Source organism: Halichoerus grypus, chromosome 14, assembly GCF_964656455.1.
Source record: "Halichoerus grypus chromosome 14, mHalGry1.hap1.1, whole genome shotgun sequence".
NCBI classification, from domain to species: Eukaryota; Metazoa; Chordata; class Mammalia; order Carnivora; family Phocidae; genus Halichoerus; species Halichoerus grypus.
In genome coordinates, this window is record NC_135725.1 from 68,005,264 (window position 1) to 68,026,754 (window position 21,491).

The 21,491-nt window shown below is 36.1% G+C and overlaps 1 protein-coding gene across 2 annotated transcripts in view; it reads left to right on the forward strand.

Annotated features, from left to right (window-relative positions):
• Positions 1-403: 403 nt before the first annotated feature.
• FKTN (fukutin) overlaps positions 404-21,491 on the forward strand; it is a 94,513-nt gene continuing 73,425 nt past the window's right edge. For both annotated transcript variants that reach the window (XR_013443786.1, XM_078061547.1), the window contains exons 1-6: positions 404-538; positions 4,561-4,748; positions 9,663-9,722; positions 13,500-13,703; positions 17,507-17,784; positions 18,442-18,574. Coding sequence is in view for 1 of the 2 variants with exons in the window: in XM_078061547.1 (XP_077917673.1) it covers positions 4,644-4,748; positions 9,663-9,722; positions 13,500-13,703; positions 17,507-17,784; positions 18,442-18,574 (780 nt within the window). In the remaining variant the exon portion in view is untranslated. The remainder of the gene's footprint in view (positions 539-4,560; positions 4,749-9,662; positions 9,723-13,499; positions 13,704-17,506; positions 17,785-18,441; positions 18,575-21,491) is intronic.

The following is a 21,491-nucleotide window of genomic DNA, read 5'->3' on the forward strand; positions in this document are numbered from 1 at the left end:
ATAATTTAAAATGGAAGGTAGTAAAAGCCTCTCCTTGTGCTCCCGTAGTAATTTGTGCCTACTCCTTCATAACAATTACACTGTTTACATTGCCCCCATATTTGCCTCTGATAGGGTCTATCACAAACTAGATGTGGGGGTGGTAAGGAATGGGGTTTGTGCATTTTGGAAAAAACTTCCATGCTATTCTTTAGGTACATCACACCTTCCATCACCATCAACATCACCGTTCTTCTTTTGAAAACTTCTACTCATCTCTAAACTCTTAGAAAATAGGAAACTGTATCTTATTTATCATTTTATCTCCAGCTCTTAGCTTTTTGTGGCATCTGTGCTTGTAAGGTAGACAGTAAATGTTCCCAGCAGGAAGGTAAAACTAGGAGTTTAGAGGTAGGAGAGATTAATTTTGACTCGGAAGAGCATGAAAGACTTTATAAAAGGGTTACCCAAGAGGAGTTATGAAAAGAGGTGTTGAGCTAGTTTTATGGAAATGGATGAGAGCATTTCACACAAGAGGGATGAGCAAAAGCAGAGGCAGGTAAGTGTGGTATGTATTCCAGGAATTCTTGGGCAAAAATTTCAGAGTGTGTGAAGTGGGAGAAGCCTACAGAATGTGCCTGTGTTCAGTCGGATTGTGAATACTCTTGTATGGAATTGGAACTTCATTTGTAGGTGGTAGAGAGTCACTGAAAAATTTTTATCATGGCATAACTTAATTCATCTATCAGCAACTTGGTATATTTGTCACTGTGTAGGTGAGGTTATGGGTAGGTAGAAAGTGGAGACTGGGGCTTCAGTTAAAATTAGCGTATTAGGTACAGTTAGAGTCTAAATTAGAATGACAGTGAAGAAAGAAGAGGGAATTGATGCCAGAGATATTTTAGAGGAAAAATCACTAAGTCTTGGCCTCTCTTTTTTTAAGTATCACATTTTTCATTTTAAAGTGGTAACTACATTCCTAATAAAGAGATCGTGCTAGTGAAAAGGAATGTTTTGACAGGTGAATACTCTTCTTTTGCAATTGAATTGCCTTGGCATTTATAGAAAATAAGTAAAGTTAATTGGATATCATCTTGATAATAATAGTAGAGTTAAGTGATGATATGTGTTGGAGGTTTATTTTATGTTAAGAATTAATTATAGATTAGAGACATGTCCAAAAAAGAGAACAAGACAATAATTTGGACCTTATGTTTCTATAGTAGTGTATATAGGCCTTTTATGCTTTCTTTCTATTTATTAATTCAGGCATAGAAGAGTCTCAGTTATGGCACACTCTGAATGCCATTTTAGAAAATTACATAGGAATCAGTATACAATATGTTGATGCACTATTTAATATAACTACAAGAAACTGAGCTGAAATATTGAAAATGAAGGATATTCTCCTTGTCATCTTGTGAGCTACTTTTATCAGAGTATTTGTTTTATTTTAACAGATTTTAACTGACAGCAAAAACTAATGTCATCATCAGTGTTATTTTATATATGTTGCTAGTTTTTATAGTTTGAGGAAACAGAACATGATTGTGATTTATTCAGTTGTTTTTGCTCTATATTACTGTTGGTATCATTTCTCTTAAGTAGTTTGTTGACTTTATATAATATCGTGTTTACTTCATGTAGGCTTCGGCTCTGGAAGCTCCTTTGTATTGTTTTAAAACTCTAAACCAAGACTTTTGATTTTTTAAGATGGCAGAGTAGAGACATTTATGCCCTCTTCTATCTGAAATTACCTGAAACAACAAGGAGAATGAGAGACAGAGATTACATCTTTGATGAGACCAGAAATCCTATAACCCCAAATCAAAATATTTGAGAAATGGTAGTCAAATGTAAGCAGAAAGAGATTCAAAGAGGATGCTAGTAGGAAGAGATCTCAAAGCTTGCAGAGCAACGTGTGAGAGATCATCTGTTTACAGTGGGTCAGGATGTATAGGAAGGCAGTGAGAGCGTCCTTGGATTGTTTGGCTGCATGAACTAGCAGGAAAGGAAGAGCAAATGAGAAAACACACAGATACACCATCTTTGCAGAACACACTTTCTTGGTGAAGCAAGAAGTGATGGCTAAACAGCTTTCTCTGTCTTGTTCTCAGACACATTCTCTTTGTCTCTCTCTCATTCACACACACATGCGCAAAACACTCTGTCATAAATGCTTTCTTGTACATCAGTGACTATCTTCTGGTCTAGAACCAAGCCTGCTTCTTCCTTCCACAGTCCTCTTGCAAATAACTGATCCTAGTAGAGTTCACATCGTTCACAGGTAAATAATAAAAAGGAAACAAGCACAGTATCTACACAAAAATGCTGCAAGAAAAAAGGAAAAAAGAAACAGGGAAAAACAAGTGAAAAAGAACCCATGAGAAAACTGTATTGGCCTAACAAATTTGATGAAACAATCACTTCTTGAAAATAATAGACAAAGTTTATTGGCCAGGGAGAAATAGTAAGACAACAGGATCTGATAAATCATATTCTGGCAGAGCTCAAGAAAGAAAAGGAGAAAAATAAAATCAAATAAATGGCCATATTGGAAGCAAAAAGGAGAATTAACATTGTTGAAAAGTCAGAAAAGGGCATGACGGCAGGCTTTTGAAAGTTGAACAAAGTGAAATGAGAATGAAAAGAGATGAAACAAAAGCCCAGTTGTGTTCTGGAAATAGAGAATTCAACATTAGACCAGAAAAATATTCAAACATATAACTTAAGAAACTTCCCACTAAAGAAATCTTAGTTCTACAGATCGAAAGGGCATATAATAAAAATTAGTATACATTAACCCTTGAACAGTGTGGGGATTAGGGACACCGACCCCCCCCATGCAGTTGAAAATCTCTGTGTTAACTTTTGACTCCCCAAAATTTTAACTACTAATAGCCTACCATTGACCAGAAGCCTTATTGATAACATAAACAGTTGATTAACACATATTTTGTATATATATTATATATCGTATATTTACAATAAAGTAAGCTAGAGAAAAGAAAATGTTATTAAGAAAATCATAAGGAAGAGAAAATACATTTACAGTACTGTAAAAAATCCACGTATAAGTGGATCCACGTAATTCAGACCCATGTTCAAGAGTCAACTGTACAGTCATCAACATCAATATGTAATCTAGTTTTTAAAAAATTGGATTTCAGAGGTAAAGAGTGCATTCTCTGTTCACACCATTAAAAGGGTCAATTTACCTGTAGGGGAGTCCTGGGGGAAGGATCAGATATTGTCAAGGGGATATTTAGCATTATAGAACAGTGGTACAAAGCCTATAAGTCATCAGGGGAAAGAAAGTGTGGTCTCAGCCAAACTATCAGTTGACAAGTGTATTTGAACAATGTAAGAACTCAAGGTAAATAGTATCTATAAGTTTTTTGATAAAGTATAAGAAGATGAATATCAGCAATCCAGTAGATGAATGGAGATGATTCAGCAAAAGGATTGGCAGGAAGATAGGATGAACAAGAACAAATTAACTGTGAGATTTGTAGTAACAGAGTATAATAGAACTGTTACAGGGTAGAAATAACTAATAAAGTCAAGATTGAAGGAGGAGAAAAAGCAGGAGGGTAAGTATAAATTTGCTGATTTCCTCTTATTTGTCAGCTGGAGAACAAAGGACAAAAAGTTTAGACATCAAGTAATGGAGGTGTTAGTATATTTAAAGGAATAAAGATGAACACTTGAAGAACTAAATATAATATGTTTAACCAAAATCAAATAGTGCATAGGAGGTACAAAGAAGTAGAACTATATTAAATTTCTTAAGTAGATGCAACCAAAGATGAAAGAATAAAAATTTTTATCTTTACACTTTACATTTGCAAAAAAACTGAAAACATATATGGGATATTTATAAAAACTGACCATATCCTAGATCACAAAAAAACAACAAAAAGCTATCATACAGATGATGTTTCTTTTTTTTTTTTTTTAAAGATTTTATTTATTTATCAGAGAGCGAGAGAGAGAGAGCACAAGCGGGGAACAGCAAGCAGAGGGAGAGGGAGAAGCAGGCTCTCTGCTGAGCAGGGAGCCTGATGCGGGACTCGATCCCAGGACCCTGGGATCATGACCTGAGCTGAAGGCAGCCGCTTAACTGACTGAGCCACCCAGGCACCCCAGATGATGTTTCTTGACCAAAAATTTTCTCAATTTCTTCTATGGAAGTGGTTCTTAATATGGTCAACAGCATCAGCATGGCCTGGCAACTTGTCAGAAATGCAAATTCAGAAGCCCCATGCCAGATCTACTGAATCAGAAACTGTAGGAAAAGCCCCCAAATCTCTGCTGGTCAGGTTTTACAGATATCCCATTTATGTTTGTTATTTGCAGTTGTTATTTGTAGAATGCCATGATAAATATTTTTGTTCTTTCATGTTTGGTCTCATATCTAATTATTTAGGAGAGGAAATTAGTAAATCAAAGAATGTTCCGTAGAACTTTAGGTAACTTTTTCTTTGTTGTAGTGCTGGTTATTAGAGGTGGAAAAATTAAAAGTAGGTTTTGTTTCTTTAGAAATATCTTTTTTGTTTACAATATCTTTTTTGTTTACAGAAAGCAAGATTATCTTCTTATTCAAAAAAGATGAAACCAACACGGTTACTCTCAAAAGACAACCAAGTGAGCACCTTAGACTAATGAGTAGAATCAATAAGAACGTGATTTTGGCGCTTTTAACTTTGACAAGTTCTGCATTTCTACTGTTTCAGTTGTACTACTACAAGCACTATTTATCCGCAAAGGTAATATTTTTTCTCTTTTCTCATCATTAGGCAAATTAGTTTATTTTAGTACAGTGTACTTCTCCCTCCCATTCTAGGGGAGGATACTTCTCTGTCCTAGTTGACCTTGACCATGAGACTTACTTTGGCTGGTGGAATGTTATAGACATATGCAGAAATTTCAAAGGGGCTGTTATGGTATGACTTGCCCTTTGTTCATCCCTGACCTGCCAGGAGAAGAATGTGCCCTGGGTAGATCCTGTCCCTCCAGTCTGGGCCCTGGATGGGATTTATGAAGCAGACCAAAGAAAGCTGCCTGGCTGACTTGCAGATCTGACAGAAAATAAATGCATATTAGTCTTTAAGACTGGGACAAGCCCAACTGGAGCTACCCAAGCACCCCTATGAGCTATTATTTTTATTATTATCTTCAATTTTATAATCAGAAGTAGTATTTGTTATATCATGTCCATGGCATACAAATTGCCTTAGTAATAAGCGCCATATTCATTAAGCAGAATTGAACAAAATAAGGCATAAAATTAAAGTTCACTAAACCTGTATACTATTAAATTTGCAAAGTTTGTATTATTTGTACTAGAGTTCTTGTTTTTTATGTTCACTATTAAAATAGGTAGAAATGATGACATCTAAGTTCTGAAATACCAAAGGTTACTTTTATTAAAAAATATGGAAATTACATTAAGCTATCCCTAATCAAGTAATTTTGCATTCTATAAAATGGAGCTTTAAACTTTATTAATTCAAAACTTTATTTAAAAGTCACCATTTGCCAGGCATTTTGACAGGGTGATAGAAGCAATGAGAAATGGTTCCTCTCTTCCATTTATTTATAATTTGTTGGGGATGGATGCTACTGGAAGTATAGATGCTTCTTGTATGTTATTAGTGTGAGGATAAAATATTATCTGTAAGGAATACAAGTAGTTTATGCCAACAGGAAAAAAATTCTTTATTTAAAAATAGTAGGTGTAGTTAGAGTAATAGATGCTGAAGCTCCCAACTTTTTATTTTTTATTTATTTTTTATTGTTATGTTAATCACCATACATTACATCATTAGTTTTTGATGTAGTGTTCCATGATTCATTGTTTGCATACAACACCCAGTGCTCCATGCAGAATGTGCCCTCCTTAATACCCATCACCAGGCTAACCCATCCCCCCACCCCCCGCCCCACTAAAACCCTTAGTTTGATTCCTGGAGTCCATAGTTTTTCATGGTCCATCTCCCCCTCTGATTTCCGCCCCCCTTCATTTTTCCCTTCCTTCTCTCAAGTGTTCGTTGAGTGCTTTCTGTGTGCCAAACACAGTACTAGGCTGTGAGCCAAGATGATGAGTCAAGTGTAATCCTTGCTGTCTAAGAAGTCACAAATCGGGGAAATTTGGGATTGAAGAGGAGAGGAGTTAAGAAACCCTAGGGCACCTGGGTGGCTCAGTCGGTTAGGTGTCTAACTCTTGATTTCAGCTCATGTCATGATCCTCAGGGATCAAGCCCTATGTCCAGCTCTGCACTCAGCGCAGAGTCTGCTTGAGATTCTCTCTCTCCCTCTGCCCCTCCCCCTGCTCTCTGGCTCTTTCTAAAATAAATCTTAAAAAAAAAAGAAAAGAAAGGAGAGAAACCCATAAAGAGACACACAAACAAATGACAATATGTTACTTCTTCAAAGCACACTTCATAAACCCTGTTCTGCCTACTTTACTAGTTATAGTTTAAGAACTCTTCTGTTCTTTAGTCTCTAGCTTTTGTAATCCTCTTCTGTACAGCTGTCACAGTTATTTTTCTTAAGATCTGATCCACTTATTCTCTGCATAGCATACCTGTGGAATAAGATCCAAATTTTTTACCATGGTATGGTAGATAGTCTCTGCTTCTCAAGATCCTGTCTTCCCCATACTGTGGGCCTCAGGAGGCTGACCTGTATGGACTGCATTAGCTGAATTCCCTTGCCTTTTCTAGTTGAGGTCAGGCAATGGGAAACATCACCCGGAGGTTGGAGACCAGCAGGAAAGAGTGGTCAGGTTATTTAGTCTCTTGGTTCTCTATTTCTAGGATCATTGCTTGATAGGGACTGCATTCCTCCGAAACAGCTACAGTGTAGCCACTGGGTGCCAGTAACTGTTCCTCACCAGAGATAGATTAGCCATTAAGAGAAATGAAATTTAAACTGCAGGGCTATATATTTTGGTAAAGTTTGCAGAAGATATTTTTGCATTCTTTTTCTTAAAAAGGACCACCAAAATTGTATAATTTTCAGGCCCCTATAAAACTGGATCCTCCTATGTCCTTATCCTTGACCCTTCAAGCTTGGGTAAGTGCAAAGTTTATAAGGAATGAAAAACAGCTGAATAACCTACATAGGGAGGTTATGATTGAATATTTAATGGGTGAAATAATATTTTGAGTTGGTTTTATGTGAGTATAAGTTCTCCAGGTAAAGAAGGATGGGAAGGCCATTGCAAATAGAGGAAATAGCCTATTTGAAAAGGATGAGCTATGTGGATATCTAGAAGAGGAGCATATTACCTAGAGACCAAAGGAAGCACAAAAGTCCTGAGGCAGGAACATGCCTGGCAGTTTTAAGAACAGCAAAGAGATGAATATGGCTATAGAGGATTTTTGCTTTTATTCTAAGTGAGATTAGGAACCATAGGAAAGTTTTGAGCTGATATGTGACATGATCTGACTTAAAAAAAGTAGTAGAGTGGATGCTCTGTTGAGAACAGATTATTGGGTCAAGGGCTAACACAGATCATTTAGAAGGCAGTTCTAGTAATTTACATAAGACGGTGATGGCTTGGACAAGGGAGCTAATGGCAGAGTTCATGAAAAGTGGAAAGTAGAGCTGTCAGAATTTGTTGATGGGTGAGATGTTGGGTATAAAAAACAGAAAGGAGTCAGGGATAACTTTAGTATTTGGGGCTTAGATAATTGGAAAAGGGAAGTTGCTGTTTACTGAGACGGGAAAACTAGGAGAAGCAAGCTTGAGGGATGGTTAGAGATCTGGAGTTTTTTTCATACATGTTAAGTTTGAGATGCTTATTTGACATCGAGATGAAGAAGGTGAATAGATAGTTGAATAAGTTTGGAATTCAAAGGACTGGTTTGGTTGGAAATATAAATTGAGAGTTGTAAGCGTATAGATTGTGTTTAAAGCCATTAGAGTTAATGAGTTACCAAGAAAGTGAACATAGAGTAAAAAGAGGGAGAAAAGTCTCATGGTCTGAGTTTTGGGACCCGCCAATACATTGGAGGTGGAAGACCTAGCAAATAAGAACAAGAAGGAGCAGCCAGAGAGAAGTAGCAGGAAAACCAGAAGTAGTCGGGATTCTGAGAGCCAAGTGAAATGTTTGAGTGAGACAAAAGTGATCAACAATTCTTGATAGATCAAATAAGACAAGGAGTAATAACTGATCATTGGATTTAGCAACGTGGAGGTCATTGGTGATCTTGATGAATACTTGGAAGAGTGAAATTAATCTTGTGGGCTCATGGGAAGAGAGGAATCGGAAGCAGTGAGAACAGACAACCCATTAAGGGTTTTGCTTAAAGGAGGACAGAAAATTGTTAGTTGGGAAAAGAGGAGTTGTTTGTTTGTTTGTTTTAAGATAGGAGAAATAATATCATTTATATATTGATGAGAATGATCCAGCAAAGAAAGCAAACAGCTCAGAAATTCATTCTCATCTACTCATGGCGGGCTATGGTGAGCAACAAGGGCTGTGTTACAGTTTGCTGTCTCTTTTAAAGGATGAAGATTACAAAGCTGTCTCTTTGTGGTTTAATCTCAAATATCCCTTGGTATGAAAATGTTATTGTCTAAGTTGCAGAGCTTATGAGGAGAGACCAGTTCTGGCTTTACCTTAATTACTCAGTATATCTCTTCCTCTTTTCCACTCTCCTTCCCTGCATTTAACAAACCATCATTAAACATTTACTCATTACCAAGCACTATACTAGGCACTGTCAATACAGAGAAGGAGTGGACTTGGTCCCTACCCTTAAATTTGTAGTTTAGTGGGGAGATGAGTCTCCTTTTTAGGAACTTGGGGCATATTTCATTTTTAGGATAAAGCTATTCTTACTGTTCTTCAGCATCCTCCCAGCTATATCTTATAGGTAAAGAACTTACTCAAGGCATAAGAAACTTCTCTGGATCTTCTTTGAGCTTAAAACATTCTTCCTATTGTCTCTAGACCATCAGACATTCTTTTTCCTGTTACTTTCAAAGTATTTTGGGCCTGGGGTGCCTGGGTGGCTCAGTCGTTAAGCGTCTGCCTTCGGCTCAGGTCATGATCCTGGGGTCCTGGGATCGAGCCCTGCATCAGGCTCCCTGCTCAGCGGGAAGCCTGCTTCTCCCTCTCCCACTCCCCCTGCTTGTGTTCCCTCTCTCGCTGTTTCTCTCTCTGTCAAATAAATAAATAAAATCTTTAAAAAAAAAAAAGTATTTTGGGGCTTATCAGATGAAAACTGATAATGCTTTCTTCCTTCTGATTCTATAGACCTGAATATTTTTTTAATTTTAATTTTTTAGTGGAGTATAGTTGACACACAATGTTACAGTAGTTTCAACACAGTGATTCAGCAGTTAGTACATTAGTACATTAGTTAGTACATTAGTACAACACAGTGATTCAGCAGTTACGCTATGCTCACCACAAGTGTAGCTACCATCTGTCATGCAACACTATTAGAGTACCATTGACTGTATTCTCCAGGATGTCCCTTTCACCCCTGTGGCTTATTCATTCCATAACTAGAAGCCTATATCTCCCACTCCCCTTCACTCATTTTGCCCATCCCCCCACCTCCTCCCCTTTAGCCGCAACCAGTTTGTTCTCTGTATGCCAAGCAAAATAAGTCAGAGAAAGATAGCTTTGAGTTTACTAAAATGTTTTTTTGTTATCTTCTTAGAATGGAGCTGGTTTATCAAAATCTAAAGGAAGCCGAAATGGATTTGATAGCACACAGTGGGTATGTATGATAAGCACGAATGAAATTCCTCCTTTACAGTGTTCATTTGGTTCATTTGTTTATGTACTCAATAAGTATTTGTTGAATGATGATGATGATAATAGCTGTCTTGGTGGGCAGTGGGAGTAGGTGGTGGAGAGGAAGGGGTAGGCCCTGTGTCAAGTGCGTTACGTGCAGTATCTCATTTAGTCCTTATGGAAACTTTATGAAGTCAGTACATATTGTTATCCTTAGTTCACTTAAAGGATTTAAGGTTAGTTGGCTAATAAGTGGCTGAGTCCAGATTCCTAAGTGTTTGCCTTCAAAATTCTCACTCACTGAACTATGGTGCATCCCCAAATGAAAAAATATATGAATCAGAATTGAACTATGAATAAGGGAAAATAATGATTAGGAATAAAAATCTATTCAGCTGGTTTCCTTTTTAAGATAAGGAAAACTAGCAGTATGTATGATATAGCCCTGTTTTGATTTATAAATTTCAGAGCCTATACATTTATAAAAATGTTTTCCTACCTTTTTTCTAAGCAAATTTTGAATGAAAAACAATGCTAGGTTACTAGTTACTAATAAAAAATTACATTTATCCTATTTGTATATATTTTGGATATGACTAGTTATTTCTGTGGATGACCTCAGTCTTTGGCATCTCTTTAACCAGGACATGAAGCTTCTAAGATAGGAAGTGGGTTTTGAAAATCATGAAGCAGCAATGAAGTAGTAATAATTTTAGGTCCTTGCTGGCACCAATTGGTTTTGAACTACTATTTAAAAAGTAAAGTCTGGGATATCCTATACCAGGCTCCTCAGTTATGAAGTATCAAGATGAACTTTTAATTTATTAAAAATAGCAGATGTTTGCTCTGTGGACTTAGGGAAGTCTGAGGGGAACAGGAAGCCCCATCTTTTTCATTCAGGGAAGGATCCTGAGGTGGGAGAAAATAACTTTTTTTTTTTTAAAGGGTTTACTTCCAAGATAAATGAGCAAAAATTAAAGAACAGCTCACTACATTCAGTGAGTTCTTTGTTAATTACATTGCATGGTGCTAAGAATTAGTCTTTATAATTGCAGAATCATGTGGAAGGGGAGAAGTACTAAAATACTTTGTAATAGTATTTTAAAAGGAAGGAAAAGTGAAATCTGATCAGTAAGTGTGATACTGAGCCCTGAAAAAAATTCTAGAATGAGTTATTAAACAGATGACTTGAGAGCACTTAGGAAAGGGAATGATTATTAGGAGCTAGCCTTTCACTAAGAACAAGTCCCACCAAGCCCTTTTAGATGAATAGACTATTATAGTCTCAGTATACCCTGTTTTCAACAAGACATTTTTCTTTCTTGCAAACAAAATGAAGGTCAGATGATAATAGTCATGTTTATTTAGAATTAATTGGATTTAGAGTCAATTGGACATCTGTTTCCAAGGAGCATTGATGATTGCATTAATAACAACCTGGAAGGCATATTTAGAAGGTGAGTTAGAGAATCTCTCCTCTACCCTGCCCTAATCTATATTTATATCAATAATTGTAATGAAGCCATAAATGTGTTCATCATGTTTCTATTTAACACTAAGCTGAAAGAGATTCACTCAACAAACATTTATTAAGCACCTTATATGCGCAGGTGTCTGTCACGTCATCATCTTTCTTCCAAAATAATTTCTTTTATTCTCCTGGTGTAAAGCACAGAAAGCAACAACTATAAAAGAAAAAAAATTGATAAATTAGAAGATCAAAATTTAAAACTTCTACTCCTTGAAAGACACCATTAAGAAAATGAAAAGAAATGCCACAGAAGAAGAAATATTTGCAAAACACGTATCTGACAAAAGACAGGGTATCAAGAATATATAAAGAACTCCCACAACTCAGAAACAGATTTTTTGTTCATACTCTTTCTCAGATTGAGAAAGTATCCTATTCCTGGTTTGCTGAGAGTTTTTAATCATGAATAGGTATTGAATTTTGTCAAATACTTTTTCTGTATTTAAATTATCATAAGATTTCCCCCCTTTATTCTTTTGATATGGTGAATTTCATTGATTGATTTTCAAATGCTAAACTAACCTTTCATTTCTGCCATAAACCCTACTTGGTCAGGATATTTACTTTTTTTTTTTTTTTTATCTTTTTTTTTAAACTACTGGAATTTATTTTCTAGTATCTTTATAGTGGTTTATAATTTTCTGTTTTGTAATATTTTTGTTAGGTTTTGGTATTTGGATTATACTGGCCTCATACAATGAGTTAGGAAGGATTCCTCCCTGCTCAGTTTTCTGATAAAGTTTTTGTAGAATTGGTATTATTCCTTAAATATTTGATAGATTTTACCTGTGAACCATTGAGTCTGGAGTTTTTTCTTGTTGTTGCTATTGTTTTGATATATAACAAATATATATCTATGTATAACAAATACATATGAATATATAACATATATATATAAATTCAATTTTGGTAATAGGTATAGGGCAATTCAGATTTTTCATTTCATCTTGTGGTAATTTGTTAATTGTGTTTTTAAAGAAATTTGTCCATTTTATTTAAGTTACTGAATCTTTTAGCATGAGTTGTTTTTCTAACTTTTTACTTAGTTGTTTCTCCCACTAAGAGATAATAAACTCCTCTAGAGCACAGATTATTGTAGTCTTGGTATTTGCATACTCAGAACTAAAAACAAATGGTAAAAGGCTTACTACTAGCTTTATCTCATTTTTTATTTAAATTCAATTTAGTTGGGGTGCCTGGGTGGCTCAGTCGTTGGGCGTCTGCCTTTGGCTCAGGTCATGGTCCCAGGGTCCTGGGATCAAGCCCTGCATCGGGCTCCCTGCTCCGTGGGAGGCCTACTTCTCCCTCTCCCACACCCCCTACTTGTGTTCCCTCTCTCACTGTGTCTCTCTCTGTCAAGTAAATAAAATCTTTAAAAAAAAAAAAAAAAAGAGGGTCTTTTATGGTCATTTTTTCTATCCTTAAAATTCTTAATATCCTATCTATTTATATCTTGTATATATTTTACGTATTTCTTCAGATTTTGTGAATAAGAGTTTACCCTTAATTCTATGAGGCACCTTTTTGATGGCGTACATCCCTTTGAAATGATTATTACTTTCATTGAAGTATGTTTTTAAGCAATGATATACACCAGTTATTCTATTTATCTTTGCTGCTCTTTGGTGTTAGTTACTCTTGAGTGTGATTATTGTGTTTCTATTCTAATTTTGAAATTTACATTTTCAGTAGGGGACTCTACTTACTGCCCAAAAGAATTGTATTTTAAAATATTACATTATTACTAGAAAATCAAACTATATATGGGAATACTCAAGCAGGCAATATATTTTAGTTTGAATCTTTTGCTTAGAAAAATTATTAAGCAGTATTACAAATACGAAGAAAAGTGGCCATACAATTGATTTTTGATTTTGAAAAGGTTGACATGACCAGTTTTTAAAAACTGACATCTGGTATTTCCTCTCCCACTTTGGCTCAAAAAGATTTAGTTAATACCTAGGGAATAATTTGTAAGCCCAGAGTTTTCATTTCAGATACGACTTCCTCTGTGAAGATTTTGTTATTCTTTGGATGTACAGTTAATTAGTAGCTTACTATTCTCTATAGTGTGTTGCATATGTTTTTGCTATAGCATATTTTACCTTATATTATGAATCTACTGAGTGAAACATATATATTCTTATAAAATTAATGAATAAAAATTTAATAAGGTAGATTGTTGTATTGGTTTAGAAGAATTAAGGGGATTCTTTTCCTCTCAAACAGCGTGCAGTTAAAAAATTTATTATGCTAACATCCAGCCAAAATGTACCAGTGTTCCTTATTGATCCTTTGATTCTGGAATTGATTAATAAAGACTTTGAACAAGTCAAAAATACTTCTCATGGCTCCACTTCAGAATGCAAGTTTTTCTGTGTTCCAAGAGACTTTACTGCGTTTGCACTGCGGTATCACCTGTGGAAGAATGAGGTAAGATGATTCACTTTCAGATAACAGAATGTGTCTTTTGCAAAATAGTGTGGGGTTAAACCAGTTTGAAAAGTAAAACATTTCAAAAATCTTTAAAGCTTTTTATAAATTGTATTGGGAATATTTTCAGCAATAAGTAACAGAAGACACTTAATAGTGGCTTAAGCAAATAGGGGACTTATTTTTCTTGTGTAACAAGCGGTTGAAAGATTGGTGCCATTGGTATTAGTTCAGCTGCCCACTGATGTCAGGATGGCATCACTGAAGTTCTTTCTTCATTTTTCTCGTCATTACAAGATAGCTGTCATAGTTCCCACGCATCATATCCATGTTTAAGGCAGGAATATGAGAGGAAGGGATGGTGACGCTATTCATTCTTTGAAGCAAAAATTTTTCTCAAAAGCTCTGATAAACTGCTTATACTCACTGTCCAGAATTAGACTCATATGTCTTCTTGTTGTAAAGGGAGCTAAAAAGACAGGTATTTAGGATTTCCATCAGTGTAGGCAGGCAAGTAGGAAGGGATCTGGTAATGAATATTCAGTATCTGCCACATAAGGTATGTGAGGGCAATATCACTAGTCTATAGCACTACTCTTTCCATTCTGTAGGGGTGCAGTACTTGTTTGGTACTCAAATGGAGGGCTGCTTAAGTGTATCCAAAAATTCAAACTTTATTTCCATCCTGTTTAATGGTTACAAGCAAGAGTCGACCAAACATGCCAAAAATTTGCTTACTTCTTTTTTTGGAATACCTCTAACTACCCAGTTTCACTGTTTTTCATTCTGAGGAGTTATTCAAATAAGGGTGAGAAAATCAGCATTAGATTAAATGAACTTAAGTAGTTAGCCAGCCACCTGTGATGGATGTGCACCAGCTGTGCAGTGGGACCTGTTCTGGGTGTGTTGACCCCTGGTAGGTAGGCTTGTGCTCCAGGGTGGCGACGGGAAGGCAGTAGAAGTGGCACGCTTCCTTGATTGCCCCGGGCTCTTACACAGGGCCAAGAGACTGAGCTTTGACTTTTTTCTGGCCTACAGTTGGTTTTTTCCAGGCAGTGATACAAGTGATGAGACAGACAAAGTGTACATGTAAGTACATGATTTTTGTTGGCATATTTTTTCTTTCTTCCCAATTTTATATTTTTAAAATATTTAAACTTGTGGAGAAGTTAGGATGTGGTATTTTAATTTTTATATTTTTAATTAAAATAATACCAGTCCTAAGTTTTAAAAGTCAGATAGTAATACAGAACTCATAAGGAAAAAGAGCAGTATCTGCTCTTCTCTCCTCATCCCTTATTTCTACTCCTAGAGTCAACCACTCTCAACTCTTTCTACCTTGTTTATTTTCTCATTTATAAATGAAATGTTTCCGCTTCTATTTTTAATATTCCATATTTGATATTTCATAAAATATTTCATGTTAATATTTCATATTTTAATTATAAAATTTTCATATTTTAATATTTCTAATTTAGTTTATAAATTATGAGAATTTAGCTCATATCTATTTTGTCTTCCTATATACACACACAATCTCTTCTGCCATCATCATCCTAAAATGACTATATCACATTTTGTATTAAACCAGTAGTGTTGACCTTATGAACATATAATCACTTGGATGCTACCTCATTTAATCTCATTATATTCCTTTTCTCATGCAACTCTTTTTTTTTTTTTATTTTCCATTATGTTCAGCTTGCCAACATATAGTACATCGTAAGTTTTTGTTGTGTTCAACAATTCATCAGTTGCTCTTTTTTCCTCCTTTTCTGTTAACTAGTTTTCTATGTATCTATTAATAATCTGTGTATAAACTCTGTAACAGAAACATGACACTGCCAATAGGATCTAACATACTGGGTAATCTCTCAGTTCCACTTTTTTGCCCTTGGAGACATCCCTCCTAGAACTCTGGGTCTTTTGCCTTAATACAGACTGATCTGCTGTGCAGATACTGTTCTGTAACTCCCCTTCACAACATTTAGGAATTCCCTTCAGAGAAAGTGCGAATGGGAGGTCGAAACCTTGCATATCTGAAAATGTTTCTTTTTACCTGCATATTTGATTTCTAATTTGACTTATATAGCAGTTAGCTTCTACTGTGTAACAAATCACCCTAAAATGTAGTGGCTTAAATGACAACCATTTGTGTAGCTCATGATTCTGTGACAATGATTTGGGTAGCATTTAGCTGGGCAGTTCTTCTGATCTCAGCTAAGCTCAGTTTCCAGTCAGCTAGGCAGCTCTACTTCTTCAGGATGGCTGGCTGTCAGATGGGCAGTGGAGGTGCCTGGGCCATGTGTCTTTCATTATCCAGGCTAGTCTGAGAAAGCAAAAACATGAGAGGTTTCTTGACATTGTTAAAATATTAAGATTTTTTAACCATGAACATAAATATACCTCCTTTCATTCAGGTGTCCTTTAATGAGCTTTAACAGAATATTGTAATTTTTCTAACAGATTTTGTACATTTTTAAAAAAGATTTTATTTATTTATTTATTTATTTATTTATTTATTTATTTATTTATCGTGAGAGCACGCACAAGTGGAGGGAGGGGCAGAGGGAGAGGGAAAGAGAGCATCTCAAGGAGACCCTGCACTGAGTGTGGAGCCCAACGTGGGCCTCAATCCCACAACCCTAAGATCATAACCTGAGCCAAAACCAAGAGGCAGACACTTGACCAGCTGAGCCACTCAGGTGCTCCATATTTTACACATTTTTGATAAGATTTATTCCATGCTACCTTATAGTTTTGTGTGTGGGGTGTGTGTGTATGTTTGTGTGTGAGGGGTGGGGGCGGTGGATAATGTGGATATTTTTCCTCTTCCTTCTCCAATTCATTGTTATAGGTAATGAGAATGCTGTTGATTTTTGTGTATTGATGCTATTTCCCAGCTACTGTTCTGAACTCTGCACTGTATAGATAAACTCCAAAGTTTCTTCCTCCCATTCTCCTTTCCTCATTCCCATTCCCCCTCTCTTTCTTTTTCTCTTTCTTTGAATGTAGATGGTTGTATTTTCTGCACAAAAAGACATTTTAGTCTCTTCCTTTCCAACCCTTAGACCTTATTTCTTTTTCTTGTGTTATTGATTTAAGTAGGACTCCCCTCCCCCCAGGATAGTATTAATTAAAAGTGTTTTTTCTTTCTGAAAGAAAGACCATTTTATTACTGGGATGTTGGACTTCCAGAATTCTCTCATTTTCTTATCTTTGCTCAATGATTTTTCATCTCTTTTTTCTAACTGTTCTACTTTTAGGCAAAATCTTTAACAATGGCATTGATTTTCTTCATATTCTTGCTCAAAAATTTTATATTTTTCTAAAAATTTTGTGTACTCTTATAATAGGATTCTTGTTTCATGGGTGCAGTTTTGTCTTTTTCGCTCTGTAGATTTTCATGTTTTTTGGTTTTTGTTTAGTTGTTTGCTCCCTGCTACTTTTTATTTTTCTAAATCCCTTCATTTTAGGTGTTTATTTTTTGTTATGGTTATTATTAGTATAGATACTAACCAGAGAACACTAACCTGAGCATTCTCTTTTCAAGGAAGAAATTGGTATTAATTTGCATAAAGGGAGTCTTTGAACATGTCCACCAAGCTACGTAGTTTCCCTTTTTGGTATTCTCCTTTATTCTCCCACCACCACCTTCCCCCTTGCCACCCTTAGTTTGAAATCTTTGGGCAAAGAGCAGATTAGCAAAAATATGTATGGCTTAATTCAGTGTAAGAATCACTTTAGTTTTGCTACCAGTATTTGGTTTTAAATATTTAAGCTTGATGTTTCTTTTGTTTTAGGAAGGCTGGTTCCGGATAGCTGAAAATATGGGATTTCAATGCCTAAAGATTGAGAGCAAAGATCCCCGGCTAGATGGGATAGACTCCCTTTCTGGAACTGAAATTCCCCTGCACTATGTCTGCAGATTGGCCAATCATGCCATCCACTTGGTGGTCTTTCATGAGAGGAATGGCAACTACCTCTGGCATGGCCATTTACGACTCAAAGGACACATGGATAGGAAATTTGTTCCTTTTCGAAAGTTACAGTTTGGTCGTTATCCTGGAGCTTTTGACAGGTAAATTCAGGATCTAAAGATGAGTTCTGAAACCTCTATTGTCCAGTCATGAATTCTTATTCTTTGTTTACACTTAGTAATTAAATCTAATATGTAATTCACAAAAATCAGTTTTGAAATGTAAATATTCAACAGGAAGAAGTTCAGGGACATGTGCATCAGGAAATATATATAAGAATGTTCATAACAACATTGTTTTCAATGCTGCCAAACATTGTATATTCATACAATGAAATATTGTAGAGCATGGAAGTGAATGAATTAGTGCTCTGTGTAACAATATAGATGAATCCTACAATGTTGAGTGACAGAAGCAAGACATAAAATAATACAGCTCTTGATTATATTTATTAAAAGTGCAAGCACAGGAGAAAGTATGTTGATGGATATATGCTTACATAGTAAACATGGTCAAAAGGTACAAACTTCCAGTTACAAATAAGTTCTGGGGATATAATGTACAGTGTGGTGACTAGCTAACAGTGCTGAATTGTATATTTGAAAGTTGCTGAGAGAGTAGATCTTAAAAAGTGATCTCAGAGGTGACTGAGGAAAATATGCTTGATATTTAGCTGTTTTACTTATGTTGTATATTTTGAAGAGGCTGCCAGTTTTCTGGGTTAAGTCCTTGTAATAAATCTTAACTTTTGTTTTCAGGCCAGAGTTGCAACAAATTACTGTTGATGGACTAGAAGTTTTCATCCCGAAAGATCCAGTGCACTTTCTAGAAGAAATACCACACTCTAGGTTTATTGAGTGTAGGTATAAAGAAGCTCGAGCATTCTTTCAGGTCAGAAATAATGAAGTGTTGTACTTTGTAAAAAGAGATGTGTTTATTTTTAACATTTCTGGGGAGGAAATGTAGGGACTTACGGAAAATCGGTAAGAAAACATCTTTTTTGATTCATCTGTTTTCTTCTAGATTGTTTTAATTTTTTAAAAGTAGATTAAAGATTTTTTATTTATTTTTGAGAGAGAGAGCGCGAGCACGAGCAGGGCGAGGGGCAGAGGGAGAAGCAGACTCCCTCCTGAGCAGGGAGCCTGATGCGGGACTCAATCCCAGGATCCCGGGATCATGACCTGAGCTGAAGGCAGGGGCTTCACTGACTGAGCCATCCAGGTGCCCTAAAGTAGATTAAACATTAACCTTAAGAAACTATTTCTTCCCTAGTTGAATGGTGTGATGTTTATGGAGACATTGTTTTATTTGGATAGACTTTTGGTAGGTTTAGCACTGGCCTCTGCTTTCAGTTAGGATACACCATATGCTTTATCAAAGGTGGTGTGTTCTTGAAGCACCCCAGTTAGGATGAAGCCGCTGTAGAAGATAGACCATGTAGATTTGGAAAAGATTTCATGGAATGAAATGAATATGAATTTTTTGCGTTTATGAAGGTTTTTGAAGGTAAATGCTACACAGAGACCAGTGCTTTTTGAACTTTACTTTATTCTGCTGCTGTAGCTTTCAATTCAATAAACATTTATTGAAAGCCTGTTTCCCAGGAACTCTCCTGACCCTGGGGATGTAAAGATGATTTTGAGAGACATCAAGGTTTAGCTCTAAGGTATGACTTGAAACAGAAATACAGTAAAAACAGATTTATGGTGGGGTTTTGGTACCCTAATCCTTCCACTTGCCCTTTATTATCTGGGATTCCCTTCCAAGAAAACTGTAGACACATGGACAGGAATGGAATGAGGAAATGAAGTACCAGCCGTATCATCACTGGCCAAGTGCCCCACACCCGCAAATGCAAGGTTTTTCTGGTAGGCTGTGTTATTCCCCTGGACCGAGGCCTGCCAGCCTCCCTGGTGGGTCTTCCCAGCCCAGTCCCCTTAAATCTGTAATTGTGGAGCTGTGAAACATACCCAGTCAGCCTCATGGATGAAAAGCTGGCAAACTGCATCTATGGATGGGCCTACTCTCATAGGCAAGCGCTGATCTTCATTTATCACGTGGTAATAACAAGACGCAGAGGCGATGCAGCCTGGTGCTTGGACTTGACCACTCACTCTTCTGGCCTTAAGGGAGTTTGTTCTGGTTGCTGCCTCCGTCAGAGCTCTTATCACAGTGAATTGTGAATGTAGGTCTTGTCCCCCTACTAGATGATGTGAACTTATTGATGGCAGGCATCTTACTTTATTCACCTCTGTAGCCCCAGTATCTAGAACAGCATCTGGCACAAAGAAAAGATCCTAGAATTATGGAAAAACGTATGGAGAGTAAGGTGCTCATCTGAATCAAATTATTTTTTTTAAGGATACTTATTAGGACTACTCCATTACCTAGCAAGCATTTCCCCAGACTCATTTTGTTGATCTTTGTGAGAAAGCAGTATAAAATATAAAATGTTTCAAAATATTGATACAGCATTAGGATAGTATCAAATTTTTTAATTCTGTATTTTTATTATTGCTTTTGAAATTTTCAGTCAAGCACTCAACCAGCATTTGAGTAAAGGATGCGAATGACAGATGCTCAGAGGGCTTATCATATATAGCCTTGTAGTTTTGGTGTTTAAAGTACCATCACACTGGAGACTGTAATCTTGTCTGGAGGTTTATATTTATAGTAGGATCATGTGTGTCCTTCACTTGAAGCAGGGTATACTTGTGATTTCTAATTTGCTTTTCTCTTTTGCTGTTGTATTGATATTACTGATGTAGGGTGCCTAATTAGGTTGATAACTCTTTTTTCTTATTCTCTTAAATGTTTCATTCTTCATCATTTAAAAGTACCAGGAGTTTCAGTTTTCAAATTGAAGTGAGCATACATCACTTTGAACGCTTGATGGCGCCAAACAGTCTGAAATACAATGCCCGGCATAAAACAAGCAATGAATTAATCTAATAGAGCTCATAAAACAACCTTCTAACTTTCTGTTTCTAATATTTTTTTGGAAACATTCTCGAACTTTCAGGAAAGTTATAAATGAAATACAAGTAATTTTTTCCTAAACCATTTGGGAGTAAGTTGTTGACTGTGTATCCCACAACCTCAAATAATTTAGTATTTTCCCAAAACAAGGACATTGTCTACATTGTCTTAATAAAAAAATCAGGAAGTTAACACATAGAGTATCACTATTTAACCCCATTCAAGTTTTGCTAATTGTCTCAGTAATGGCCTTTATAATAAAAGGATCCAGTTCAGAGTAAAATATGATAAAAGGATTTAGAATCACATGTTGTATTTAATATTTCTTTTTCCCTCTATTTTTTTAAAGATTTTTTTTATTTTAGGGAGAGAGAGAGAGAATGTGAGTGGGGGGAGGGGTAAAGGGACAGGGAGAAAGAGAATCCCAAGCAGACACTGCACTGAGCGTGGAGCCCAGCCCAGCACTTGATCTAACGACCCTGAGATCATGACCTGAGCCTAAATCAAGTCAGTCGCTTAACTGACTGAGCCACCCAGGCACTCCTGTATTTAATTTTTCTCTCTTCAGTTTCCTCCAGTCTGGAATGATTTCATAGTCTTTTTTTTAACTTTTATGACTTTGATGCTTTTGAAGATTACAGGCCAGATATTTTGTAAATTGTCCCTATTTGAGGTTTGTCTGGTTTTTCCTCATGTTAGATTCAGGTAATACACCTGTAGTAGGAATAATACAGAAGTGATTCTATGTTTTTCTCATTACATCCTATCAGGTGCTGCATGGTTGTGATTTGTCCCATTACCGCTGATATTCACATTGATCACTTGATTA